This window comes from Canis aureus, chromosome 22 (assembly GCF_053574225.1).
Source record: "Canis aureus isolate CA01 chromosome 22, VMU_Caureus_v.1.0, whole genome shotgun sequence".
Taxonomy (NCBI): Eukaryota; Metazoa; Chordata; class Mammalia; order Carnivora; family Canidae; genus Canis; species Canis aureus.
Window position 1 is genome coordinate 31,280,853 of NC_135632.1, and position 14,928 is coordinate 31,295,780.

Genomic DNA, 14,928 nt, shown 5'->3' on the forward strand with positions numbered 1-14,928 from the left:
CTTTGATTTTTTTTTAATTTCCACCTCAGAAATACAATATAATTAAAATAGACTCTGATGTTTATAATAGTGAGAATACTATTCTATATAAAGCATTATTATCTCTCTCTATAAAGCATTATTAAAATGCTTCTGGGACTATGGAGATCCCTGGGTGGCTCAGCGGTTTAGCGCTTGCCTTCGGCCCAGGGTGTGATCCTGGAGGCTCAGGATCGAGTCCCAGGATTGAGTCCCACATCGGGCTCCCTGCATGGAGCCTGCTTCTTCTCTCTCTGTCTGTGTCTCTGCTTCTCTCTCTCACTCTGTGTCTCTCATGAATAAATAAATAAAATCTTTAAAAAAAATGCTTCTGGGACTAAAGAAATTTCTTAACGAAATTCTATTTAAGAAGGAAAATATTTTATGGAAGTAGGAAAAAAAACCCTGATAGCAGGAATTTCAAACACTGTAACACTTTTATTAGTCATGTTAGCAAACAAGGTCCTTGAATAGTTTGAGTAAGTAAAATGTGTCTGATAAGACTATAACAAATTAATATTTATTGAGTACCTGTATAAGATGTGTTAAGTTGTTCTGACATTATTCTAATTTATTATCTCAAAATTTGACCTCTTGACTAAAAGATTTAAATAATGAAAACACCACTACTACTATTCATAAAATTGTGATTTTTCAGCATTTAAAAAATGAATTTTCAGATTAGAAACTAAGTATAATTCTAGCCCTCTAATTGTCTTGGGAAAAAATGATGGTAGCAGAGGTTCCTCCATGTTTGTTGAAATAAAATAAAAATACTATGGTTTGTTATTGACATTTTTAAATTTGAGTTTCTTTTACATTTAACAACAGATGAATTAGACATAAGGAAAGGCAACAGTATTCAAAAAGAGCATTCACTTAGCCCAGAGTAAAAATCAATTTATAAAGTAAGCCTTGAATTTTAGACATGAGAGAATGAGAAAAAAATCTAAGACCTCTTATCTCAGCAAATCTCTCATGAACAAGAATATCCTGAGATAGGGACTTTAGCACATATGTGGCTGATTAAGGTAAAAGGTAAAAAAAAGACAAAACAGAGTACTTTTCATCAACAAATACTGATAATTATACAATAGGTATTTTTCAGGTAAAAATGTAAATGTATTTCTAGGAGAAAAAATTACCACCATATGAAGACAACATTCTCAACAAGTGAAAATATAACAAGAAAAAGGAAAAACATACAAAATATTGTTGAAAGAAGTAGTTTGGGATAAAGTATATACACTTGGACTTTTTTTCATGATTAAGTTGTAAAATTTCATTGTGAGAATGCCAAACAAAAGAGCAAGACCAGATGCAAACTGTGGTGTACATAACCCTCCTGCCCCTGCACAGATGGATTATCTGTTCCTCAAATTACCTACAATGATCAGGACCCACTCACAACCACCAGAGCTAGATTTAATGGGAAATAGCCATTTGGTTTCATGACTTGTAGATCTATAAGAGGCCCTGAAACATTGCTGAAAATATAACAAGAAAACACTTTGATTAGTCTCTTGGGTTTGCAATTCATCTTTTCCCAACACATGTTAAAATAAAAACAGATGGTCATTAAAATGTCTCTATAGCAGAGCTTTTGCTGTTGAAGTATGCAAATTAAGCCATGACCATCTCATTGCTCTTCCTTCCTCTTCCTTCCCCTCTTACTGATTTTCTATTTCTTCTAACTAAATGTTCCTGGAGAATCCCAATTAAAGGAGCTTGGAATGTATGCCCAGGGAATTTGAATTTTTAAAGAAAACACTCAGGGTGATTCTGAATCACATGTTCTAAAGACCAACAGAAAAACACTGTCTTTACCTTTCAAACACCAGCTTAGCTTTTCCCACTTAATTGAAATAATTCCTCAAAGATATCTGCCATTTTACAATTTTCAGATCTCCAATATAAGGTTACCTTTCTCAATCTCTCTGAAAAAAAACCTTTAGAACCCACTGGTTAACCATATTCTTTTTCTGAAACTCTTTCCTCCTTTGACATCTGAATCCTGAAGCAATCCTAGTTGTTCTCCAGGCTTAAGAGGTGATTCAACATCATGAATATAAGCATAGGCTCTGGAGCCAGCTTGCCAGGATTCAGAGTCTGAATTCACCTCTCCCGAGCTAAGAAGCCTTGGGCAAATCACCTTCTCTGTCACAGCTTACTGATCTACATAATGGACACAAATAAACTATAGTAACTCACAAAAATATGATTTAATATATGTATAATTACATACCTAGCACAAAGTAAATTCACAACAAATGTTATTCATTATTTATATTTCTAACACCCTCATTATCTTCTTAGGGTACCCTTTCACTTCCTCCTACAGGACAAGAATTAAATTTTAATACTGCTTTATTTCTTTTGGCTATTTTATAACTCCCTCAGTTATAGTTCTTTTATCAGTGAGATGAAATTCCATTTAGTAGCACAAACTGAATAAGTACCTAGGTCTTTGTTACCCCTCCAGTCAGCTTTTCCTCTGTTCAGTCTTAACATTTAACCACACTAATTTAACAGTCACACAGCATACAACAGAGTTCTAACCTAGAACCTTGCTAATTCTTCATTCAAGCTGTATTCACTATTTTATTCCTCCTGCTATTTATATATATTGCACCAATTTTCTTTGTTAAAAGATTATATTCTTCTTTGGAATTGGGAAATATGAATTATTTATCAGAATTACTATTGCATACACACATTTGTTTAATATATGTTAATGAAGTTAAATATTCTTAGTTTGATTGTTTTTATTCCTCTCTTTTTGAAACCACACTTATTGTACCCGTAAGTCATTGATTAGTTCATACAATTCTCTATACTTCTATACTTTTATTTAGCCACCGAAATAAAATCTTAACAGAAAATCATGTTTTTCATCATATATTCTCTCTGAAGTAAAACCTTGAATTGAAATTTATATTCATTTCTCTCCTCTAAAGATTGGCAAATCTTAAGTTAGTAGTAAATATGTCTTGCCCACATTTCTGATTTCAACACTGTACCTGATATAAGTAGTTGGAAATGGACGTGCATATATAATATGCCCTTGTCTTTCTACCTGTATGCCTCGTGTCAGCCTCAATCTGTTTAGTCTTAACACCCATTTTAGTTCCCCAAGAAGAAACTAAATGCATACAAAATGTCAAGAAACAGAATTCTTTACTGAAGATTCCACAGGTGAGAAGCAAGAGAGAATTACAGCACACTTTACAAAGTTAACAAATTAAAATTTCAGAAGTCTGTCCCTTCTACCCTCTTATCCCTGACCCCAAGACAACATTCACTTTCTGATCTGTCTGGCTCCTAGTCTCCAAACTCATTTGCTCTTCACTTATCTACAATTACGTTGGGCATGTCAGTTATATCCCATCTCTAACTGTAAACCTACATAACTAAAGTCATCACAATGTTCATCTAAGAGTGAGCCCCACTTTTAATGCTATTTCAGATTAATCTTAAAGGTATTCTGAAGTTTGGATGGAAATCAAAATTTTAGAGCACTTTTTCCCTACCCCTGTGGGTTTCTGTATTTGTATTTAGCTTCAGGGTTTTACCTCATTTTCATCACATTTTTGTTATATATTCCGGAAATTCCTATTTTATTCTTCTCCACTGTGCCATGCTGCTATGGATTTATTTACTTTTGTTCTTAAATTTCTTGTGTCACATCATTGCAATTTTGAAAATAAAAAGAGGAAATAGATGTATCTAGGTTGCTATTTTTGAAAATTAGTTTCTTGCCTCTTATTTGAATACTTAAAATTAATATTTTGGAAGTCTATTTAATGAATTAAAGTGCCAACTTAAAAATACACACATACACATACACACAAGCTCATACTACTGTTTTGTGTTTCTGATAAATACAAAATGATGAAGCATGCCATGCCTGAGGTGAAGCTGTAGAAACTTCCCAAAGCCAATTTAAATATGGTTGGCCTCCACATGTAAACTAACCTGTTTAGGAAAGGGGAATTTATATAAAAGCATCACATTTCCATTACCTACTAGCTCTGTTACCATGAGCAAATTATTTTTAGGGGAAATATAAATAAAATAGGAAAATTAAAAAATATGTACTTTCAAACATAGAAAAGTGAAAGTGGTTATTTTTCTAAGACTAGAGAATACAAATACTAGAACTGGAAGATATTGCTGTGGAAGGAGTTAGTGACTGAAAGGGCAAAGGAAACAAGAGAAAGTTCAACCTGTGCTAGACAGATTTGGAGTTCAGATGAACAAATGAATTTTTCTGCACCCCCAGTTTATGCTACCACCGGTAGAAGCTCCCAATTCTTCAAATATCCCCAAAGAAACACACAAATATACATACAGAAAATTACAAATAGAAAACTCTTTAAATTCTATTCTCAGGGTGCTTGGGTGGCTCAGTCATTTAAACATCTGCCTCTGGCTCAGGTCATGATTCCAGGGTCCTGGGATGGAGTCTCACATCCAGCTCCCTGATCAGCAGGGACTCAGCTTCCTCCACTCCCTCTGCCCCTCCTTCCTACTCATGCTATCTCTCTCAAATAAATTAATAAAATCTTAAAAAAAAATTCTTTTCTCAAACTAAATGGCATGTACTTAATTCATTCTTTTTTTTCTTAATGTTTCTTTTAGGTGAAAAATATCTCACCTAAGTTTGCATGAATAACAACAGTCCTGAAGAGCTAAACTATATTTCTTTTAGGGCACAGTTGCCCACTGACGTGGTATCCAGATGCGGGTCATGCTGGATTATCAGCCTCATTATAAAACATCACTATTATTCCAGTAAAGAGGATTTTTCTTAGAGATACAGACTGGATAAAAAAAATCTCTAGGTTGATAAAAATGCTGCTTGTTCAATGAAATTAATGTGGAGTCCAGTTGAAGCGAGTAGCTAGCAGCTAGAATTCCATCTGTTTGAATGATCAATGTGTTTTCCTTTTATGGAGAAAAAAAAAGTTGATAACCAAAGCCAAAAACCATCTGAAAATCTGAACATGATAAAACTAACATTTGTCATTTTCTCCCATATTTTTATCTTTCAGTAATAAAAAGGAAACTTAGATCACTCAAGAACAAAATGTCTTATTACATAATGTTGGACAATTTAATATCAGCATTTTTTCATTGTTTCCCCTAGACTGAACCTTCTAAAGGATATGGTCAAGAAGAGAGAAGCTTCAGAAAAGCAATATTCCTTATTGCCATATCACATTTTGTCTTATATGGATAAAATATTATTAAGAAAGTTATCATTATTTAATAAAATAATCCCAAAAGGCATCACTACTAATCCTTAAATGTCCTAGTAAATTCTTACTAGTCTGTGTACAAATAGTCCTTGGAAATCAAAAGATGAAATGAATTTTTATATAAAGGAGGAATTATAAAATCAAGACCTGAAATAACAGAAAAATTTATGAAGCTATTTTGAATTTTTATTAACTATTAATGTTGCAAGAGAAGGCACCTCTTATAAATTGAAAATCTACTGATACTTTAAACCTTGTCTGGGACAATCAATAGAGAGGAAAGAGAATAGATCAGTGAGAGCTCGAAAGTAAAATTTTATTTAGCTCTTCTGTTAAATAAAAGAAAATTTAATGCTAAGAGGATAGATAAGGGCGGCAATATTCTAGATTTATGTGCTACAAAACAATGAGCACCGAAAGACTCTAGAATACTATTAGATAAAACTGAATTATTTGATAGCAGTTTCAACCCAATAAAAATAGAAAACCAGGCTTAATAAAATAACTCAAATATGACAAAGGTATTCTGAATAAAATAAAGTTGTCATAATAGGTCAAGTTGTTACTCAATCCTTTAACGAGCTTTTAACAACAGCTTAACCATGGTGAGTAAGCACATGAACTGAATTAAATTTGTTGGTCATAGAAAGTTTTACCCTTGTTACATGTATTCCAAAATGCTCTTAAGAATCAATCAAAGGAGCATCTTTATGCTAATCTTCAAATTTCAGTTTTTAGATAAAAGTATACTTTTAGTATACTTATATATTCTTAGTATGCTTCATTTTATTAATTTTTTTTTATTATTAATTTTTTTAAAAAAGATTTTTATTTATTTACTCATGAGAGACACAGAGAGAAGGCAGAGACATAGACAGGCAGAGGGAGAAGCAGGCTTCTCTCAGGGAGCCTGATGTGGGGACTCAACCCTGGAATTCCAGGATCACGTCCTGAGCTGAAGGCAGACACTCAATCGCTCAACTGCTGAGCTACCCAGGCATCCCAGTATGCTTCATTTTAATACTCAACTTTATACTCCCTGAAAATCTTATAAAAAATCCTACATACAGGGATCCCTGGGTGGCGCAGCGGTTTGGCGCCTGCCTTTGGCCCAGGGCGCGATCCTGGAGACCCGGGATCGAATCCCACGTCGGGCTCCTGGTGCATGGAGCCTGCTTCTCCCTCTGCCTGTGTCTCTGCCTCTCTCTCTCTCTCTCTGTGACTATCATAAATAAATAAAAATTTAAAAAAAATCCTACATACACAATAAAAGCCTTATTTTTTTCACTGTAGAATATATCACATAATTAGAAATAAAATGCCAAATGTGAGCAAAATCTGAACATTTATCCATAATCTCAATTCCATTATTAATTTATTTAGAATAATTTTAAAGCATGCATTAATAAAAAGGTGGTACTATGCAAACACTATTATATTATCATACATGTAATACTGTACATTCAGTTTTACTTACTCATATTTATTTTCATACCTGGTAGAACCGTGACAATTTAGAAGAAATTACATTTGCAGAACCCTTGTGATTTTTTATTTTAGTTTTGAACATTTATGAACAGCCCAAATGAGATAATATTATTTTATATCATCATAAAAATAATGGTTCTCTGCAGAACTTAACTTCTAATTAAAAACAAAATGAAAGATGTTATCCAAAGAGAAAAATTAGTAAGCCATGCAGTTTGTACTGAAATTTCTTTAGTTTATAGTTTTCATGAGAGGGTGAGGCATGGAATTTCTGGAATATGATAAAGCTACACATTTAAGCTTTTTTTTTTTTACTACAGAATACCCTTTTGCTATTTCTGTATCTTCTCACCTTAAAAAATGTGCAACAAAAAGAAATGTATTTCTGGAGTAACAGTGAATGTATAGTGATAGATTATAAAATGACTTATTTATTTTATTTTATTTATTTATATGACTATTCTCCACAAAATATTTTCAGCAGTTGGTAAAGAGAATTTATGGAAACATTAGATATTTTGTAATAATGTATATTGTTTAAAAAATAACATAACTCAACAACATAAGAATACATCCAAATACGTGACATAATTTTGTGACACTAGAGTTTAAGTTTACCAGGGGGATTTGTATGTTGCTGATAATGGAGACATAGGAAACTTTATGCATTGAGTTATTTGGCAAATGTCTTAGTCCCTTTGATTCTTGGCTACCTTGTTTATAAAATAGAATAATATGTGCTTTGCAAAGCTGTTGACTGGGGTTTCATAGATGATATATATATAAGACACCCAGACTAATAAATACTAGCTCACTTTTTGTTCTCTTTGTATTTTTTATGACAAAACTTATATTCAGGCAACAAATAGACAATATAGATGGGGGAAAGTATTAAATTTTGTTGCTTTTGCACAATGAAGCATATTACACATATCACTTTAAGATACAACAAGCACCGGTGGTATCTTAGGTAGATTTCCAGGAAGTAGACTCCGATGATTTTGTGGGCGAGTGGTGAATGAGGGTTCTATACCTCTGAGGCATGAGGAAAGCAGGACTGGGTAAGGGGTGAGGCAAGGATATGATAGTACTGCCACAGTACCATCAGCAAACCTGAAGCTGGAATAGCTTTTTAGAGCTGTATACCGACTTTTGAGGCAAGGAGCTGGGGCTTCTGCAGGCTGCCCTCAAGAAAGGAACAAGATCAAGAGAGGAGAGGTAGCTCCCTTTGGCTGAGGGCATGCTTAGGGAAGAACCCAGCAGGCAGCATTTCTAACTAGCAGGAGGGACTTTGGAGACTCAGGATAGCATGCACCCAAGTGTGCAGCACATGTTCCATATAACAACTTCTCCAAAGAGTGCAGCACTATCAGAAATGTAAAAGTCTTACCTGGGGGAACAGTGGCCTATTAATTAGTACACCTAATGCATTTTTTCACTATGATCTTCAGATGACCACTTTCTCTATTAAGTGAGATGACATGAGAAATGCAATATTTTGCTTAAAAATGCAGAAACCAAATTTTAGATGATTGTCTACTCTTGTTTACTCTTGTCTTCTGTAGTATTTGTTAGGATATGACTTTAGGCATATAATTATAATGATGCTCTACGTTCAGTAAAGTCAGAAATGATAGTATGTTTTTCTCCATTTAGACAATCTCAAATGAATAATAATTAGTTCCATGTCTACTATTTAATTTGCATCCTTAAAAATAAATCAATTAAGCACAAGGTTGAGTGAATTCAGGTAAACATCTCTATTGTCATATTCCTTTTTGGCACTACTATATTAAATTATTCCCCATTTGAAATCTAGATTGAAGAGAAGATTTTCTAAGATGGAAGCAGTTCACAGCAGTCCATTCTGCAAGTGTGTACATTCCAGAAGAAAAATAAAACAATTTCTATTTCTCCAAATAAAAATGATAATATTCTCAATTAAGAATTTTTTTTGGATCCTTTATTATTAGAAATTCCATTTTTAGCTTGGTTTCTGTGTAGTAAAGGAATCACAAGTAATAGGTATATAAGGCTTGGAATGGGGCTTCTTTCTAATTCTGAAAAAGTCTGAAAAAGTACACTTTGAGAGTGGGGAATGGAGGAATATGTATAAGAAATAATATCTCCATATTAATGTGAGGAACTAAGTCAGTTGTGAAGTTGATTGCCTGTAGTAACATCCACCTGTACAAAAAGGTGAGGCTTTCCTCGGAAGTATCATTCCAGGCCAAACTAATATGATCTAAACCAAGTGTTCTTATTAATTCCTGGTTGTTTTTAATGACTCTTACTAGAAAGAGCCTTGGAAAAAAATATGAATAGAAAAATGTAGCAATAAATTTTGTTAAGCACCATATTGATCAATGCATTGTTGGAAATATGATAGGATTTTTTTTTTATCTTTCCTAAAATGATTTCTCTCTTTGAATAAAGAAAGGCAAGTTTCTGCAGAATATTCATTCTGAGGAGGCAGCAGACTTCAGAAGTGCAGGTATATAAATGAATAAGACCTGAGTTCGATTGCTAGTTTGACCATTTAATAGTTGTGTGACCTTCATCACACTATTTAATCAATGTTACCCTCAATTTCCACATTTATAAGAAAAATATGATAGCAACATCTCTGTGGTTGTAATGAAAAATTAAACAAGAAAATGCACATAAAAATTTTATCACAATACTACCCTATAATAAATGCACTGATAAAATTATTTTAAAATACCAATTTGAGGGAAATCATTCCTAGTATTAGGATTTGAAAACCTTTGACCATTCTAAATTTTGTTTGGGATTGGCTCTGATTTGAGTTTCTAAGCTAGGCATGACTTTTGTCTTGGTTTCCTTGTATGATATCATTTATTACTCCTCCCAAAAGAGGTTTGTAAATGTAAAGGTAGGTAAAGTAAAACACCAGACTTGTCACCATTACCTCCAATAATACAGACTTGAAGAAAAACAATTTGAAATTTAATCATACTGTGCTTAAGAAGATTTTACCCAAATAATAAAAAAAAAGATTTTACCCAAATGTCAAACATAAGGTGAAGTAGTTCAAAATAGAGGCTGTGAAATATATATTTTAAACATGACTTAAGAAATACATTTTTGTCTTACTAGTTCATTTTATGCCTGTAGAATTTAGTAGTTCTCAATTATTTTCTGATGACTACTTTTAAAAAATATTTTATTTATTTGTTCATGAGAGATGCACAGAGGGAGGCAGAGACATAGGCAGAGGGAGAAGCAGGCTCCTGGAGGGGAGCCTGACATGGGACTCAATCTCGGCACTCTAGGACCATGCCCTGAGCTGAACACAGAGCTCAACCACCCAGCTACTCAGGCACTCCCTGATGACTATTTTTGTTTTTTACGTGTCTTTTGACCACCAACATCCAAGACTAACAATTAGTCATACCACAGAAACATAAATACGGAGTCCTTTCCAGTAGACTACTTTATTTAGCTTAGCCATATAAAAACACAAGGCAAGGTAGAAATAATTTCCATTTTAAAAATGTAGAGTTTTTCTTCTCATTATTTGGTAGCCTTGAAACAAACTACAAATTTATGTTAAAAAAAAAACTTCATGATGCCAAACATTAGCATAGATGAATATTTGGTCTCATTATTAAAGCCTTAAAATTTAGACAAATGTATATTATTAACCAAACATGAAGCATCCAACCAGAATACAGTATTGTAACATTTTGTTTGCTATTGTTTCCTATTTTCCTAGCCTTTCAAAGGAATTCACTCTTCTCCCGCCTCAACTCCTCATGTTTTTTCTAAAACAGTTCCATTGTTTCCAAAAGTATTTTGTGCTATTTTTAAAATCTGTTTACTCTAAAACTCAGCATACACTTTCAAAAAGTATTCTAAAATGATTAAGCAAACCATGAATTTTCAGTAGCAAATTTAAACAATCGGTAAGTACTGACATCATACTTTATTGTTAAAACATGTAGTTCATAAGATATGTATTTTTCTCAATTGAACGGCAATCTTACTTACCTATTGAAGCCCCTATTATGCAAAAACAAAAACTCTAAATATCATTTTGTATAATATTTAAAAGGATGCCCATTTGCAAAATCTACATTAAAGGCAAACATCAAGGAACTCTAATGTCAACTTTTTCAAATTATAGCAAATATCTTGGAGGGTCACGATCACAATGCTAATACAATTAAGTGTATACAACAAACAAAATTTCCCGTTTTCATCCAAAATGCTGTGAGGGATTATTTAATTTGATATGCTGATAAGCTTTTATGTAGTGTTCTGTCTGGGTTTTAAAAATAAATTAGTCCATTCTTTTATATTTACATCTGCAGGTACACAAATAACTTAAGTTGATGATGTAAAATTGAGAACACATTTTTAGAAAAACTTACCATTGTCATTTTTCAGCATCCCATTGCTCAGTTGTTTTAATCTCTTTTGATGTGATTTGCCATTGTAGTGGATTTGTGCTTGAGCAGCTGAATTCAGCTGAATGTTACAAACGTTGCACAAAGTGAAATTGGTATGTTTCTTTTCTCTTTCTGGTTTGTCTTCAAAGTCATCAGGTAAAAATTCAGCCTCACTCTCTCCATCATGTGCACATGTGAAATCTAGGGGTACAAAGGAATCTATGAACAGGCTGATCAAGACTTCTGGATTCTTTCATAGGACTGAATTGGGTAGCAAATAAGCACTGTTCTAGATAATAAAAATTCAAAATTTCCACTTCTTCCCTTTTTAGCACGTTGCTTTCATACTCTTTGAAAGTATATCACTTCCTTAATGGAATACAAATGAGAAATATTTCATTTTGTTTTTTTCTGTGTCAAATGTCTGACAAAGGTCTAGCATGCATTGTCTCATTCAATCATTATGACAGTAGAATAGACACTATAGATTTTCCTGTCTCATATCTGAAGAAACTAAGGTTTAGAGTAGTTAAAAAACTTACCTAGGGTCACACAGCAAATAAATGGTATAGTTAGGATAAGCATTCCATTTTATTAATCTCCAAATACCAAATTCATCATCTTGTTTTCTAGCATGTATTTTTTTTTAATTTTTTTTTAAATTTTTATTTATTTGTGATAGTCACAGAGAGAGAGAGAGAGAGAATGAGGCAGAGACACAGGCAGAGGGAGAAGCAAACTCCATGCACCGGGAGCCCGACGTGGGATTCAATCCCGGGTCTCCAGGATCGCGCCCTGGGCCAAAGGCAGGCGCCAAACCGCTACGCCACCCAGGGATCCCTCTAGCATGTATTAATGTAGATATTATCCTTTTGATTCAACTAAATAACTTTCTCTTGTTTTTATATTCCTTGCCAATTAAGTAAGGTCACTTACATCCTACAGATACAAAAATGCTGAAATTGTTTCAGTACCTAAAATTTCATATTTTATACCTGGAGCACAAAAGAGATTCTGAATACCCAAGATACCTTTGTAAGTAAGGTGCAAAAAGTGTAACTTATCTATGGATTACATTGGAATATATTATTTTTGGATAAATATATGCTTTGTATACTCAAATCCAAGAGAAAAGGGCCACTAACAGTTCCAGTACCACTGGCTTTACCATAGTAATAAAGTAACTACTGCAATACAAATTTAGCTATTCATTTACAAATTACTTAAAACAATGGCTCATTTCAAAATTCTGTGTTTTCACTACATAGGACTCAGCCTAACTCTTATGGTCCAGATTTGATTTCTCCATTCCAGTTTTACAGGTTCCTCAAGGATTTATTGCATTGTCATTGAAAATATTGGCAAGAAAGCAACAATTATTTTAGCATGAATTTATTAACTGCCTACTGTGTGACAGGCAACTCCCTAGGTGCTGGAGATAAACTGATAAGCAAGATGAGGATGATCCTTACCATTATTCAACTTACTGATAATGATAAGACAGTTATTACAAGATAGGCTTTGGCATCAGGTGAATGAGGTAACAAATGCCAAAATAATTTTAATAATAAAAATTTACCTAATAAATCAGGTCAAATACCTAATACTTGAATCTCTTAAAAAATATTGAAGTATCTAATTTCCAAAAGGAATAAAAGATTATAAGTATATAAATCATGCTTTGGGGAAGACCAATTTATTTAAAATATATTAACTTCCCCTTTAGAAGGAAGCTTCATCTTTCTTACTCAAGTAGACCCTATAACAAAATATTAAACATATAATTTAAGTGGTCACATTGAAGAGAAAATAGATTTTTTGAACTGATTACATAATTTTAGTTATAGCAAAATATATACTAAATATATTAGCTTTTCTTATTTTATATATATATAAAAAAGTAATTTTAGTATCTACTCCAGATTCTATTCAGAATATTTCAAAACTCTTTTCTAGAGTTTATTTATATTTTTAAAGTCTTTTATCTCAACTAACTTTAAGTAATGAAAAAGATTAAGTAAAAGATGGTACATTTAATCATTGTGATATTGTATAGCCAATAAAATAGATTGGAAAAATTTATAACACGGGAAATTCTTTCTATATAATTAAAAAAACCTGTAAGATGTAAATTTACAAATGTTTACAACTATGTAAAACACAAACAAGACTTCGAAAAAATGATAATAGTTGATTCCGAATGGTGAGATTAAAGTTGGCTTTTTTTCTATATCTTTTCCTCATTTTCAAAATTTTACCTGGTGATCACTTACTACACTTACTATTTTAAAAATCAATATATTTGAAAGAAATAAGCCATAAAAGAGAATATGTATCCTACTGAATGAATGGTAGCTTTGTCAGAACTAGGCCAAACTATACAGACAGTCCCAGAGCATGAGCCCTTGTGACACATCATTTTTAATAAATATATGCGTTTGTTTGGAAGGAAACATTTTCTTTCTTGATTCACATTTCCACCTTGACCTATAAAATAAGAATGTCTGCCAACAATTTAGTAGGGGAAAATACTGGAGACGAAATTTTCTATCACGGCTATGAGATTTATTTGCTTACAGATAAGGGGTTCCCTGATCACTAAAGAAAGTGAAGACTAGGTCACCAGAGTCAACAATTAATTTTGCACTAGGAGAAGGAGAGGCAAGGAAATAACTCTTAAAGGAAAGAGAAAGTAAGATATATTAACTATGGCATGAACATTAGGAAAAAAGGAAATCTCGGTCTTGGTGACGGAGGTGCAACATTGCAAAGCTTTTATAGAATATGCAAGAAAACAGCAATGTTTCAAATGGCATTCTCTAAAGTAGGAGGCAGTATATACACAGGTAATTTTGACTCCTAATATGGTAAAAGTTATCATTTAAATTCTGGAGGGGAAATTTTGCTCATTTGACTTTCACTAGGAGAAAATTCAGTGGTCCTACATAGGCTTTAGGTAACTAGCTTGGAACCCAAACTATTTTATAGATACATTCTTTTTTTTTTTTTTTTTTCCACCTAACCTCTGTTCCTCAGAACTACTGAAGACACAATGAAAGTCTGTGGCTTTACACAATAATGTGGATCTAGACTTCATGGTGTAATACGTTCAAGGATTAGAGTTATCATAGGGATGATTATTGTAGGAATTAGGTATCTGCTTGTGGGTGTTTTAAATTTTGTAGACAAAAAGTTTAAATTAATCCTATGATTCATAGAAATAAAAGGTACTGTACATAAGAGAACTCATCTTTAACAAGCTATATTAAACCATATATCTGAGCATAATTTGAGAAATAAAAGTGGACAAAATATTTTCCCTGGGAAGCAACAGGGTTCTTGAAGTTCATTTATAGTACATTGTTTTGACCCACTTGAGAAACTTTTGAGGTAGAAGCTGAAATATCACCTCTTGAACCAGCCTTTTAGTGTAAGACTGCCCCGAAAATTGCTTATCTTTTCTTCCCCATACCACGTTCAGGGTAACAGCCCATAAACCTAATGAACCCAAAGTTTGGTGTAACTCAACTTGTTAATAATCAAAAGTTGGGTAATAGACATAAAAGCCAACTGGACCTTCTAATGACCAATGCTGGAACAACCAACTAAATACCATATTATTGGTATAGTCCAAAGTATAAAATACTTTATATTTTAAATATAAAATATCAATGAATACATACTGATATTTTAAAAAGTAAATGCAGAAGAAGATGCAAACCCCCAAAAAGAAGTGATCCAAATAA

At 32.9% G+C, this 14,928-nt stretch overlaps 1 protein-coding gene across 2 annotated transcripts in view; it reads right to left on the reverse strand.

Moving 5' to 3' along the window:
• The window catches only part of ZNF385D (zinc finger protein 385D), an 892,499-nt gene that overhangs the window by 653,413 nt on the left and 224,158 nt on the right, over positions 1 to 14,928 (reverse strand). For both annotated transcript variants that reach the window (XM_077865367.1, XM_077865368.1), the window contains exon 2: positions 11,165 to 11,383. In XM_077865367.1, the coding sequence (XP_077721493.1) occupies positions 11,165 to 11,383 (219 nt within the window). The remainder of the gene's footprint in view (positions 1 to 11,164; positions 11,384 to 14,928) is intronic.